At 43.8% G+C, this 14,765-nt stretch overlaps 1 protein-coding gene across 2 annotated transcripts in view; it reads left to right on the top strand.

Annotated features, from left to right (window-relative positions):
• The window catches only part of LOC138580224 (solute carrier family 2, facilitated glucose transporter member 3-like), a 187,827-nt gene extending 173,551 nt beyond the window's left edge, over nucleotides 1-14,276 (top strand). For both annotated transcript variants that reach the window (XM_069650588.1, XM_069650589.1), the window contains exons 5-10: nucleotides 944-1,106; nucleotides 2,751-2,938; nucleotides 3,435-3,539; nucleotides 3,863-3,964; nucleotides 4,776-4,979; nucleotides 8,727-14,276. In XM_069650588.1, coding sequence (XP_069506689.1) covers nucleotides 944-1,106; nucleotides 2,751-2,938; nucleotides 3,435-3,539; nucleotides 3,863-3,964; nucleotides 4,776-4,979; nucleotides 8,727-9,095 — 1,131 coding nt within the window. In that variant the 3' untranslated portion in view covers nucleotides 9,096-14,276. The remainder of the gene's footprint in view (nucleotides 1-943; nucleotides 1,107-2,750; nucleotides 2,939-3,434; nucleotides 3,540-3,862; nucleotides 3,965-4,775; nucleotides 4,980-8,726) is intronic.
• The last annotated feature ends 489 nt before the right edge of the window (nucleotides 14,277-14,765 follow it).

Here is a 14,765-nt window from a genome sequence, read left to right as displayed (position 1 = left end):
TCAACGGCAGACAAAAGGAAGCCCTAGCTTCCGGCCCACAAATGATTGCTTTTCATTTTATTTTATAAAGCTGGCTGTGCAGGCTTGCTTACACGCTGCAGTCATTCTGAAGGGCCTCATCTTGATGGGAGTACCACTGTGTAATGAATACAGGATGATTCATGGGTTTTTGAAGACGGGGTTAGCTACGTCCAGCAGAAAGAAAGCTAGAGTTTTCTGCTAAAATATGAACTATTTCCACCCATGATTTACTCTTCAGTGCAGTTTGTTGGGTGGCGGATGGGGCGGTTACTACCTTTTAGGATTCTTATGATTACTAACGCGAGCAGAAAAGGCAGTTTGGAATATAGTTTCCATGAGCAGCTGTAGTGAGTCACCCTGTTCCTGAAGAGTCTCAGGCTCTCCACACTGGTCATCTCACCATGTGGTCCCCCACAATCGGAAACGATCATCAAGGCCTGATAACATAAGGAGCCATTTTAGAGTATGAAGGCACCGTCAGCAGTACCAGTACATTGAGTGTCATTCAATTGAGTAACAATAACATCTATCAATAAAATGCTTAGAAGCAGGAGGAATCATGCATGCAGGAATATATAATAACTTGCTTACATTATTATTTTGACTATGAATCTTCTCCTTTGGCTTCTCCTCACTCTTCTCATTCTCCTTTTTCTTATGTTCCTTCCTTCCTTCCTTCCTTCCTTCCTTCCTTCCTTCCTTCCTTCCTTCCTTCCTTCCTTCCTTCCTTCCTTCCTTCCTTCCTTCCTTCCTTCCTTCCTTCCTTCCTTCCTTCCTTCCTTCCTTCTTCCCTCCTTCCTTCCTTCCTTCCTTCCTTCCTTCCTTCCTTCCTTCCTTCCTTCCTTCCTTCCTTCCTTCCTTCCTTCCTTCCTTCCTTCTTCCCTCCCTCCCTCCCTAAATCCCCCTCTCTCTCTCTCTTCAGGTGTTCGGCTTGAATGTTATCATGGGCACGGAACACCTCTGGCCCCTGCTCCTGGCCTTTACCGTCTTCCCAGCCTTCTTCCAGATTGCACTTCTGCCCTTCTGCCCAGAGAGCCCGCGCTTCTTGCTCATCATCAAGAAGGATGAAGAGCGCGCACAGTCTAGTACGTCCGCTTTTCCTGCTCATTCTCTGGCTGTGTGTTTGGGCATGTTGGTCTCAGGCTCTGAGCGATATATCCTGGTGGGTGGAATAGGGGTTTCACTGAAGCCGAATGTTCTCTTCTGGCCAAGGGCTGAAGACCAAAGGGTTGACATAAAACTGGCCAGGCCAAATCCTTATTACCTAGCGGGATGGTAGACCGTCAACTAATTGCTGAGGATGGTATGGCTTTTGACAGTTGTCATAGACCTTTGATATCTGCTGACATTGAGGGTTTTAGGGTTTTTGAAAGCTTCTTTAACGAGGTTATTAATGATGGCTAGATTTCTGAAAGTTTGCAGTAAAGTGTTATGGGACATATGTGAGTTGTCAGAAGATTATTGAGAGTGGTGGTAAATATCAAGACTCTGGAGGTTGTTGCGAGTGTAGGAACTATTGACTGCTGTTAGGATACTTTTAAGGGTGATAAGCTGTGATGGCTGCTTGATCATTATTGAGAGTAGTGGTGCTTATGTTAGCTGTCAGTAAATAGTTTGGTTTGTTGAGGATTTCAATAGTTTGCTGGAGATTGCTGGGAGTGCCAGTGTTTCGGGTATCTCTTTGGAGATTGTTAAGTGTGGTGGGGTTTCCAATTGCCCTCTGGAGGTTGCTGGTGGAGGTGTTGTTGATGTCTGTGTGGAGATTGTTTTGTGTGCTTAGTTTTCTGATAGCTCTCTGGAGATTGTTGAGTGTATTGGGGTTTTATGATAGCTCTATGAAGATTCTTAATTGCAGTTGGACTCCAGTTAGCTCTTTGGAGATTGTTGAGTGAGTTGGGATATTCTGATAGCTCTGTGGAGATTGTTGAATGCTTTGGGGTTCCGATAGCTCACTGGGGATTGCTGAGTGGGGTGGGGCTTCTCATAGCTCTCTGTCGATTGTTGAATGGGGGGTGTAGTAATAGCTCTGTGGCGATTGTTGAGTGTGGATGGGTTTCCGAGAGCCTTCTGCATATTGTTGAGTGTGGTGGGGATTCTAATAGCTCCCTGGAGATTTTTGAGTGGCTGTAATTCTGATAACTCTCTGGAAATTGTTGGGGTTTCTATAGCACTCCAGAGATTGTTGATTGCTGGAGATTCTGACACCTCTTCAGAGATTGTTGAATGTGGTTGGGTTTCCAACAGCTGTATGGAGATTGTTGAGTGTGTTTGTGTTTTCTGATAGCTCTCTCAAAATTGTTGAATGGTGGGGATTCTGATAACTCTCTAGGGATTGTTGAGTGTGGTTGTTTTTTCCCAATTCTTTTTGGAGATTGCTGTTTATTGTGGCGTGTTATCCAATAGCTCCCTGGAGGTTGTGTAGTGTGGTGGGGCTTGCAATAGCCCTCTGTAGATTTTTGAGCATGTTGCCAGTTACCGATAGCTCGCTGGAGATTGCTGAGTGTGGTGGGGCTTCCGGCAGCACTCTTGAGATAGTTCTGTGGGATGGTGTCTTTGATAGCTATTGGGAGATTGACGTGGGTAGTTCAGGTATTGAATAATGAGTTACTGCATGTGCCAATGTTGGAAAAAGGTGCAGGACTACGTCTGTGTGAAGGGCGTGGACGATGCATCTTGTCATGCCAGCTGCAGCTAAATTGATTCTGATTCTTCTCCACCCCCAATCACAGTATTGAAAAGGTTGCGAGGCACAAATGATGTTTACCAAGATGTCCAGGAGATGAAAGAGGAAAGTGCCAAGATGTCGCAAGAGAAGCCAGTGTCCATCATACAGCTCTTTCTCTCCAGTAACTATCGCCAACCAATCCTCATCGCTATTGTGCTGCAACTCTCGCAACAGTTATCTGGTATCAACGCGGTGAGTGATGCACGTGCCATCCTGCAAACCCAAGGTTCTGAGTGTCCAATATAAGTATTAGGCATGTGGAGAGGCAGGGGGAGGCTGAATAATAATACAAATGTTCCTTCAACAGGATAAGCAAAGAATATTGGTTTAATTAGCATGTACACAATATAGTTTAGAAAAAAACGTTGCCCGCTATCAGTGAGATAAGGCCAAACTTGCCCACAAAAGCTTTGAGCTAGTTACAGTCTCTACAAACAGGAGAAATGGGTTATCATCCCAAAAGTTGCATAATGCGCTAACTACTAATACAGTCCTAGGGCAGCTGATCGTGCCATCTCTCTGAAACAGGTGCAATTAATAGTAGTGCAAAAGTGCCTTTGAGCAGCTTCATCTAGGAATGTTCTATGAGCATAGCGAGCATTTGGCAAAAATTTGAGACCATCAAAAATAATTGTAGTTATCCACCTAGATGCATTAAGAAGCCACCATGCCTTTTTGTCTTCAACAGGTATTCTACTACTCAACTAAGATCTTCAGAGACGCTGGAGTCCCTCATCCAGTTTATGCCACCATTGGTGCGGGAATCGTTAATGTAGCCTTCACCGTCGTCTCGGTAAGGCACTGGGATAAATATCTGTTTGATTTTCCAGTAGACAATGAACGGGCATTGGAGATAATGAGAAGTTGTATATGAAAAAAATCTATGCAGGAAAGTGGCAAGTGGGCATTGAGGAAATAAATAGATACCCTGAGAGTTTTGATGCTAATGGTTTGACAATCAAATGCACAGAGTCCAACGAATGATGGAATGTCTTTGGATTATTCCAGACTGTAGACTTTGCTGTGTGGTAAGCCATGTTACTGATCTGGACGTAGTATCAGGGCTGGCACTAATAATGATGCCTTATCTCTAATTTGCTTTTTTCCACTTTGCAGCTGTTTCTGATTGACCGAGCAGGACGCCGGACCCTCCACTTAACTGGTCTTGGCGGCATGTTCTTCTGTGCTCTACTGATGACCATTGCGCTCAAACTCAATGTAAGGCCCTTGTATGACTCTTCATAACCTGCTCGCCTAGGGGTACTGTTTAGGGAGGAAATACATTGGATAAACCAAGTATGAAGTAGCACGGTCGAGGAATATGACTGAAGTTAAAGGTACTGCAACGTAATCTACATGAAACAAGCCTGTAGTAAAACTATATGTAGGCTGAGAACTGATACACATTGGGCCTCATTACGAGTTTTGAGGTAGCCAGGCCCTTAAAAATGGCATGGCTACCCCCAAACTCGGGTCCGGCTCCGGGTCCCGTGAAAGGGGAATTACCGGGCCATTCCGACCTCAGCGGGCCCGGTAATTCCCCTTTCGCGGGACCCGGAGCCGGTACGTCCCCATTCCCATTCGAGCCCCTATAGGGCTCAATGGGAATGGGGAGGATGGTAGCAGCGGTACCGTTCATAACGTTACCATTGCTACCATCCTGTTCTGCTTGCGGGTGCCGCTCTGCATGCATGGTCTGACCAGGCATGCAGAACGGCACCTGCAAGCAGAACTCGTCATGTGGCGGTGAAGTGATAACGGCGCAGGCAGCACTACCGGCGCCGTTATCACTGTACCGCCACAGTTATAATGGGGCCCATTACCTTAGTGGTGATATACCTGGGGTGAGCTGCTGTGTCTGTGTTTTCAGGTGAGATATGTGGTGATTAAGGGCACTATATCCGAGAGTTAATTGTGATTTACAAAAAAGGAGGCATGTTAGTATAGACTCATCTGTAGGTTTATACACATATTATGTTACTTCCTTGTTGCAACTGGTCTAACAGACTTCCATTTCTCGTCATCGCAGGAGACCATATTTCAGATGAGCTATGTCAGCATCGTGGCCATCTTCGGTTTTGTGGCCTTCTTTGAAATTGGGCCCGGCCCTATACCATGGTTTATCGTGGCAGAGCTCTTCAGCCAGGGGCCGCGACCAGCTGCCATGGCTGTCTCCGGATGTTCAAACTGGACAGCAAACTTTCTTGTGGGCATGCTGTTCCCCTATGCAGCGGTAAGAAAGTGTTATGTACAAGGGCTCCTCTTGGCCAAAGATCGTAGCAAGAACTCAGCTAAGTATCAGCAAGTGTGGGACCCATGACACTGTACTAAAGAGGAGCGTCCAGCTCAGTATTAGTGAGTCTGGGACCTGCAAGACTGTGGGGAAGGAGGGAGGCCAGCTGATTTTTAGTGAGTGTGGGTCCTATGAAGCTGTAGTAAAGGTAAGAGGTCAGCTTCATGTGACTGTGTGCAGGATCCTTGAGGCAGCAGTGCTGCGAGAATCTGGGCAAGTGAGGCTGCTTCACACAGAAGAACCCAGCTCAGTTTCAGTGAATGTGTGGCCTAGGAGGCTGGAGCGAAGGGGAGCGTTCAGGTAGGGCAATGGTGAATGTGGATCCATGACAGTGTAATGCAGGGGAGAACTCAATTTAGCATCAGTGAATGTGGCGTCCAGGAGTCTGTACTGAATGGGAGAGCAGAGCGTAGTCAAAGTGAATGTGCGTCCCATGGATGTACTGAAGGGGAGAGTTGACCCTAGCATTAGTGAATGTGGGACCCATGAAGATGTAGTAAAGAGGAGAGCTCATCCTAGCGTCAGTGAATGTGGGTCCCATGGAGGTACTGAAGGGGAGAGTTGACCCTAGCATTAGTGAATGTGGGACCCATGAAGATGTAGTAAAGAGGAGAGCTCATCCTAGCATCAGTGAATGTGGGTCCCATGGAGGTACTGAAGGGGAGAGTTGACCCTAGCATTAGTGAATGTGGGACCCATGAAGATGTAGTAAAGAGGAGAGCTCATCCTAGCATCAGTGAATGAGGGACCCATGACAATGTAGTAAAAAAGGAGCGCTCAGGCTAGTATCAGTGAATGTGGGACCCATGAGTATTTACTAAAGGGGAGAGGTCAGCCTAGCACCAGGGAATATGGGACCCATGACAATGTAGTAAAAAGGAAAGCTCAGCCTAGTATCAGTGAATGAGGGACCCATGAGGATGTAGAAAAGAGGAGCGCTCAGCCTAATGTCAGTGAATGAGGGACCCATGAAGAGAGGTAGTAAAGAGGAAAGCTCAGCCTAGTTACAGGTAATGTGGGATCCATGTGGATGTAGAAAAGAGGAAATCTCAGCCTAGCGTCAGTGAATGTGAGGCCCATGAAGATTTAGTAAAGAGGAGAGCTGAGCCTTGAATCAGTGAATGTGGGACCCATGAGGATTTACTAAAGAGGAGAGCTCAGCCTAGCACCAGGGAATGTGGGATCCATGAGGATGTAGTAAAGAGGAGAGCTCAGCCTGGTAACAGTTAATTTTGGGACCCATGCAGATGTAGTAAAGAGGAGAGTGCGGTCTAGGTGAATGTGTATTTACTAAAGAGGAGAGCTCAGCCTAGTGTCAGTGAATGTATGACCGATGAGGATATAGTATAGAAGAGAGCTTGTGTCAGGGAATGAGGGATCCATGGGGATGTTGTATAGAGAGCTCAGCCTAGTGTCAGTGAATGTGGAACCTATGCACCTATAATAAAAGGGAAAGTGCTGCTCAGTATCAAGGAGTTTGAGCTCCATGAGGCTGTGGTGCAGGGATGAGTCAAGCTGTGTATCAGTGAGTGCAGGGCCAGTTAGGTTGTGGTACTGGGGGGTGTTAGTTACATATTAATGAGAATAGGGATAATGAGTACTGGAAAGAGCTTATTGAGTGTAAAGCCCATGAGTCCATAGTAATATGAAGAGGGCTGCCATAGGGAGTTTGGTGCCCACTTGTACTTGGGAGAGCTCTTGAATGTGGGACCTATGAGTCTGTAAATAAGGTAGATGTTAGCATAGTGCCAGTGAGTGTGAGGGTCACAAGACTCTAGTCATTTCTAAAAACCTAGTAATAACGTGGAGCACGGAGTCCATGATGCTCTGGTATAAGGGAGAACTCTCCTTGGTTTCGGTGGGCAGGAGGCAGTTGTGTAGTGGGGAGAGCGCATCTTAGTGTTAGTGCTTTTTTGAGCTCAGAATGATGTCAGTGAATGTGTAGCCCATGGGGTTGTACTAAAGGGTAGAGCCCGGATTATTGTCAGCCAGTGTCCATAAAACCATCGCTCTTGGTCGAATTGAAGATTAGCATCAATAAACGGGAGGCTTGTGGTCCTGCAGTTCTCGTTAGAGCGTACTTCCGATCAAATTCGTGTGTGGCACATGAGAGCATAGTTTTGAGAGAGAGCTTATTTCACTTTCATTGAGTGTCTGACACAGGGGGCTGTTATTCTATTTAAATTTGTAGTTAAGTTGTATTCGTGTGTGGTTTAAAAGGTGTAGTATTGTGTATAGTTTCACAGAGTTTGTGGCTCCTGAGGGTGTGCGAGAGGGAAGGGCGCAGATCAATGAGATCAGCGAGTGTGAGGATCCGTGAAATAGTTGCAGTTGGTATAGTTTAGCCTGGATGCTAGGCTCCTGTGCCTCTAGTTCTGGTTTGAGGTCAATTTCGTGTTTGGCTTATAAGGCTGTAATACTGGATGGAAATTAGTTTAGCTGCTTTTATTGTGCGTCCTACATGACTGCAGTTCTGGCTAGAGCTTAGCTAAGTTGAATTGAGCGCAAGGTTAATGAGGCTGTAGGTATTGGGAGAGATTAGTTTAGTTGCATTGAGTGCGTGGCTAATGAGGCTGTGGTTATGGGTAGCGCTTAGTTCAGTTGAATTGAGTGCATGGTTAATGAGGGATGTATTTCTGGGTAGAGCTTAGTTCAGTTGAATTGAGAGCATGGTAAATGAGGCTGCAGGTATTAGTAGAGCTTAGTTTAGTTGCATTGAGTGCGTGGCTAATGAGGCTGTAGTTATGGGTAGCGCTTAGTTCAGTTGAATTGAGTGCACGGTTAATGATGGATGTTTTGCTGGCTAGAGCTTATTTCAGTTGGATTGAGTGCATGGTTAATGGGGCTATAGTTCTTCCTAGAGCTCAATTTAGTTTTTTTGGGTGTGTGGCTGTAGTTCTGGGTTGAGCTTGGTTTACTGTCCATGAATGTGAGGCAAACGAGGCTGCCGTACTAGGTTGAGCTTAGTTTGGTGTCAGTCAGTGTGCGGGCCTGTGAATAGAAGTGACAGACTAGTTTGACTTTAGGGAGTATATGATGTTTTGGGAAAACCCCAGGTTGGTATCTATATCTTAAAGCTCATGAAAAGAGACGACTAGAGAAATGCTTATTTGATGCCATTATTGGCGCGCAGCTACAAGATCTTCCCAGATGCTTAAGGTTTGCCTCTAGCATGAAGCCAACGGTGGGGACACTCTCGTTACGTTGCTCAGCATGTGGTATTAAAAGTGGAAAGAGATCTACTTATGTCGTTCTCTGGAACCTCTTTGTACCCCCCAGACCTGTGCTGTGAGTTTAGCAATAATATGTGTAGGGGAGATTAGCTTTGTTTTCAAGGGGGTTGCGCTTGTGAGGTCTTTAGGGCTGCTATGAATTTGCAAAAAATTTAGTTTTGATGCTGGGGAGTCATTAGGTAAGTGTAATTGTAAGGAATGTTAAGAAAAACTTTCAAGAAGGTTTGCTTTCACTGGATTTGATATTACAAATGTGGGTTGGGGGGCTCAGTGTGTGGGAAAACTTCAGAGGTGTTCCCAGCTGTTATGAGTTTGCTCTTGACTTTTTAATAATACTGGGGGTGGCTTTTCTGTTGTCTCTTATGGGAACCATCAGGAAATCTACTCTTTGGCTATGATCTCATGCAGGGACTGACATACTTTCAATCTCTTGCCTCCATTCTCTTACACCTAGGACTACTGTGGTCCTTACGTTTTCATCATCTTCACAGTCTTGCTCCTCATCTTCTTCATATTCACCTTCTTCAAAGTACCTGAAACTAAGGGCCGGACTTTTGATGAAATCTCACAGGATTTCGAAAGCAAGCGCGCTGGGCCCGCAGTGGATAAAGGTCCCATGATGGAGTTGGGCAACCTCAAAGAGGATTCTCCTGTTGCCGATGGAGAGCCAAAAGAGGATTCTCCTGCTGCCGACGTAGAGCCAAAAGTGGATTCTCCTGTTGCCAACGGAGAGCCAAAAGAGGATTCTCCTGTTGCCAATGGAGAGCCAAAGGAGGAGTTTCCTGTTGCCGACAGAGAGCCAAAATCCCCACCGCCGGTATAAGGAGATAGAGGACTCCCCATCCTCTCGTGGGTCTTTTAAGAGGAAGCTCCAGTGAACTTGTTTAAATGGTTGATACTTATGTTGTAAAGTTGTGCCCCCTGTCATTATGACAAGTCGAAAAGGTGCATGAAAACACATGGTGGGTTACCACTTCCCAGAACAGATCTCTTATTTTTGGAAAAAATCTAGACTGCCTGATAAACAATTAGAAAATCCACCCATATTGGAAATATAAACCTGCGCAGGATTGATCTCTACTGTCTACAGAAGCAGGAGATATTCTCTGTGAAATGGACATTCTTATAGAAGAGAGTGATGTTCAGGTCTGATCTAAACCAATTTACATTTTTTTTAAAGAGAGTACAAAAAAGAGCTGCCGATTTCAGGTACCAGGTTTCCTTTCGGACATGTTTCAGGAATGAACCGCGTTCTTTCTGAACAACATCACAAACGCCTCCTTCAAGAAGTGTGACATCATCGCGAGCATCCCTCCGAGTACTCCATGCCAGCCTGTCCAAATGGAAGTGACGGGGCCCAGAAGACTTTGGGTAATCATGGTGCAAAGCTGTGAAACCAAAGCCTAAGTGGTTCAATCAGCCAGCTGCCTGGAGGAGCAGCCAGGAAAAGGATCTGACGCAGAGTTATTGTTTTTAAATATTTGTTTTTATTTTAATTATAAAAAGATGGCCATATTTATGTTTTTTTAGGAAGCTGAAGGGACTTTGAAGGTTTTTCAAGTACTTTTGATGCAATTCATTATTTTCAGTGCCAGTGCAAGTTGTGTTTAACAGTTACACAGTTTAACAGTTACACATTTTGTTGACCCACAAAACCTTTGTGCTACTCGAAGAACTGAAACGTGTTACTGCTAAAGATGTCAGACTTCTCCAGTTAAGCACTGCCCATGGACAATAGTTGCAAATGTGCATATCGCCTTATTTCTGGTGCTACCTGGTGGTCAGGGAGGGGCATTTCATTTGTATGCGTGTGGGTGTGTGTATGTCTTTGTATGGTACAACGTCCTTTCATCGCCTGCCTGTTCATCCCCAGGCTTTTTAACATGCACATTCCAAGGAATGCGCTCATCAAATTTTTTAGGGGGGTGGGAAAGGGCAGATAAGGGTTTGGGCGGGTTGGCAATAGCAAAAAATAAGTTTGGAGGGGTTGGGGGGTACCCCCTACCCCAAAAAAAAAACAAAACCATGAGCACATTCGATGGAATGTGCACGTTAAAAAGCCTGGGGATGAACAGGCAGGCGATGAAATGACGTCGTACCTTTGTATCTAGATAAGTTGCTGTTGGATTCTTCAGTCTCCAGTGGCAGGGAGGTGTACGCCATACGTCTTACTATTGTGTTTCTTCTAATCATAATTTGTTTTTTAAGGAGCAGCACAAATCGAACATTTTTGCACGCACTTTAAAACATAAACTACACTGCCATGAAGTAAAATATCCAAACAATTCTAAGAAGTGATGAAACGTGTACAGAAACTTAAGAAGTTACTTTTATTTTATGTATTGTTCGGTTGATTTTAGTCTACAAATATTGGGTTCGAAGATAATTAAGGAGATGTAAGTAGAACCTGCTGGCCTATTGGTTACATGCTGGCTTCATAGTGATTTTGGATCATGGTAAATGAAGTGGTAAGTGAGGTGAAACCTTTCCAAAAGCTGCATAGGCAATTTCCTCTGTCTGTGGGCATATTACAACATTGGACACTAGATCAGTGGTGATAAAGTGGTGGAAGACAATTAAGAGACACAGGTGCAAACACGAAAAGGGATTTTAAACAATATATCGCCATATGTTTTGCTTCGATGTTGCACCATATGAGATCATATGGCGCACAACCATACGGAGTGGTCTGGTGGAGCAACTTGCAGTTCCTATTTGTATTATTAAATTAAATCACTGGCCCAGTTTTGAAATGAAAATGCTATAAATAGGACAGAGCTGGCTGGCATGGTGTCTAGTGACTTACGCTCTAGGTCAAACAGGGACTATATTTTGCAAGACAGCATAAGTGAGAGGCAGCACATGCACAATTGGACTTAGAAATGTGTACAACAAAAGGTATTGATGCTAGATGTTAATTGTGATGGGCAACATTTATTTATCCTGGACTAGCCCCTAATGGAGGCCTGCCCACCAGCTGTGTAAAGTAAACCTAGAATTATGATGGTTTCTGTGCACCTTGGCAAGGAACCACAATACGTGTAGCAGAACCCTGCATTATTTTCTCAGGGGCCCTGGGTTTTTCAATAATGATCCCCAAAGAGAAAGTTGATTTCAACTAAGGAGTGCGTCTACTAATCGCTTTGGGGCCTCCGTTTATCAACATATTAAAGAAACATGGTTCTGGTTCATCCTTTCAGAGAGATAGTTAAGTGATGTGTTCCCCCCGAGATTTAAAGCGAGCCATTCTTTTTTACTTGAAAAAAAACTTAACGGGGTCCTCTGGCCTGTTTAGAAAACTTTACGATTAATGTTACTGCTGTCTCAAGAGTCTCTGTTCATTTCAGTTAACAGTTTTCCTTTATTTTCCTCTCCTAGGTTTGCATATACAAACATGCATTTTGCGTAACAGACAAGCCTCGTTTTTTGAGAATTGCTGATGTGAATCTCAAAGTCATGCCATTGGCCTCTGGTCGTATACATGGAATCTTCTTTGAGCGTTGAAACACAGCAATGAAGGTTTTGGGGCACTGACCCTAAATATGAGCTATTATGTCAACTTAGGGAAATACCAATTCCTAGAATGGACAAAAACATTGTTTTTGCCGTTTAAAAGTACCATTTTAAAGGTATTGGCTTAAAGTATTTTTTTAGAGCAAAGGAAATTGCTGGCACAGACTCCATTCAGCATGTCCTGGTGCTATTTAGAAGAACACCCACTCATAGTTTTCACCTGCACAGATAATGCAATTTTGGATTTCGGAATTATTTGCTGACTTATGCCTTCACTGGAACCCACTGATTGGTAAAATAGACGTTCTATAAATATGTAAGATAACCCGTCAATCAAGTAAATCAGATGTAAATGGCTTCATGACTTCTCTTGTTAGCAGTTAAGGTGGGGAAATGTGTCTCTTTTGTTTTTGTACCACAAATTTATGTAGACCTCAAGTCCTCCATGCTACAATTGTAGAGCTTCATGCCATATTACTCTTGCTTCAAAGCACTGTAATGGCAGGTGTTTGTATTGCTCAGTTTAATGGTGCTCATATTATTGATATGAGAACGACTGGGGTTTGAACTTGCAAAGGTTAGACTGGTCCTTTGCGTAAGGAGAGTGCTTAGCTTGTGAGCTATTCATCCGGTCCTACTAACTTGCTGAGTCCTCTTAGCTCTGTTTGAAAAGTCTATACAATGATTCACAATTCTGAAGACTGCTTGGAGCTGGGAGTGTGATCAGCTGGTCACATTGATGAAGTAGATAGGGAGGAAAGATAGTTTCAGACTAAACTAGTGTTCAGACTGCATGCTGTAAGTTTAGTTTTCACACTAGACTTTGTTACACAGACCACAAAAGGTGGTATTGTTCGACATAGAAGCAACATCAGTAGTAAAACCCCCTGCATGTTTTACTGGGTTCAAGGGAGTTTTTTGTTTCTAGTTGGGTCAAAGAGTAATTTTGCATAAAACAAGGGATGACTGGGTTAGTTCCAATGTTGTAATATCACCTTCCGATCAGTTGCAGTGAATAAAGGAACAAAGAATACCCTGTTTAACACAGAGCTTTAAAACAGAACCCAAGACCAACATGAGTACCCAAAATAATGACCCAATAAAGCCCCTACTTGCAGGAAAGCACACGCATACCAACCACACAGAGAAGGGAAGGGAAGGGAACGGAAGAAGATCTCTCACTTTGTATTTTCCTCATCGCTCACTGCATTCGTTTTTTCCACATTTTTCCTCATCTCTCACTGTCTGCATTTGTATTTTCCAAAGATCTCTCACTGTCTGTATTTGTATTTTCCAAGGATCTCTTACTGTCTGCATTTGTATTTTCTACATCTCTCACTGTCTGCATTTGTATTTTCCAAGGATCTCTCACTGCCTGCATTAGTATTTTCCTCATCTCTCACTGTCTGCATTTGTATTTTCCTAATCTCTCACTGTCTGCATTTGCATTTTCCAAGGATCTCTCACTGTCTGCATTTGTATTTTCCTAATCTCTCACTGTCTGCATTTTCCAAGGATCTCTCACTGTCTGCATTTGTATTTTCTACATCTCTCACTGTCTGTATTTTCAGAGTCCTAGAAGGGGCTGTACACTGGTGAATGACTTGACTGTGCGTTGACCTGTCTTGTCTGTGTTGCGTGTCCAGATATATATTCTAGATAAAATATATGTAAATAAAGAAATACATATATATATATATATATATATATATATATATATATATATATAGATGAGTAGTATATTTATGTGTGTATATATAATAATTATAGTGGAGGGGACACGATGAATATAATGCAATCTGGACAAGGATAATGGGCCTTCAGAAAGGATGTGCTCTATTTAGTGGCTAATAATAATCAAGGCTCAAATTGCCATGCCAGAATTGAGGCAGGGGATGAAGGCCTGGTGGGAATAAAACATGAATGTGGGTAAATTGGTGGCATCACTGGGTCTATATTTGAACACCACGTTTAAGAGCAATGGCTTTGTGGCTTTACGATGCCAAATATTTTGCAGGACCACAGGTCGCGGAGGCTCCTTTATCTTGGTTTGGATAGTCACAGCCAGAACCCCTCTTAGAGATTTTTGGTTGCCATGTTTGGCACCAACCCCACAATGCACTGTGCTCCAGATGGAGACGGAATACAGGGTTTTGCCATGTTGGGCCATTGACTACATCTCAATGACAGCGCTCATCCTTTGCCAAATATGTTTCCGAGCCATTACTTAAAAGCGTTCACTGCCACCAAACCAATTAAGGACTGGGCAAGGGCATTAGTGGCCAACGACCATGAGGGTTGCCGTCATTAGAAATCCCAATCCCCAGCATTCCCCTCAGTGATGAAAACTTGCTATGATCGTCGTTTGGTGTATGTCTGTGTGTCCTATCGGTTTGTTTCCAAAGTTAAACAAGAGTTTTATATGCAATCCAAGTATTGTTACAGTGTAAGTTATTATATTTGACAATAAAAAAATCTATTGGTGGTTAAAGTCCTCGTGTTGTGCAGTTATTTTTTGATCATATTCATGTGTATCACTGAGCGTTAACACGCTGGGTTAAGAACAGGGCCATCATAAGCACTGTTGGGGCCCTGGGCAGGGACATCTTTGCCCCCCCTCCACCAAACCAAAGGAATTAAGTGATCAAGAATATCTGCCCACCCCCCCTGCCGCAATCACAACCCATAGGTTGATATGCTGCCTCACAGCATTAAAAATAAGGATGTTTACTCCCTTTAAGTCCCCTTACCCTCTTCAGTCTTGCTCTAATCAGACAGATAAACAAGTATCATTTGAAGGCCAACATTATCAGTATACGAAGAGGTTACTTCTGTTCTAGCATAGATACAGGAGACTTTTTATCGGTATAATCCAGGAAGGTATGCAGCCTGTAGTATTAATGCAGGACAATATGTAAAAGGTACATGTAACCCAGAATATACAGATAACTCACATTTGCTGTCTCACAGAATGCAAACG

The sequence above is a fragment of the Ambystoma mexicanum genome, chromosome 3p, assembly GCF_040938575.1.
Source record: "Ambystoma mexicanum isolate Mex_15411 chromosome 3p, UKY_AmexF1_1, whole genome shotgun sequence".
In the NCBI taxonomy this organism is placed as follows: Eukaryota; Metazoa; Chordata; class Amphibia; order Caudata; family Ambystomatidae; genus Ambystoma; species Ambystoma mexicanum.
Note: the sequence above shows the minus strand (reverse complement) of the source record. Positions and strands in the feature narration are given on the sequence as shown.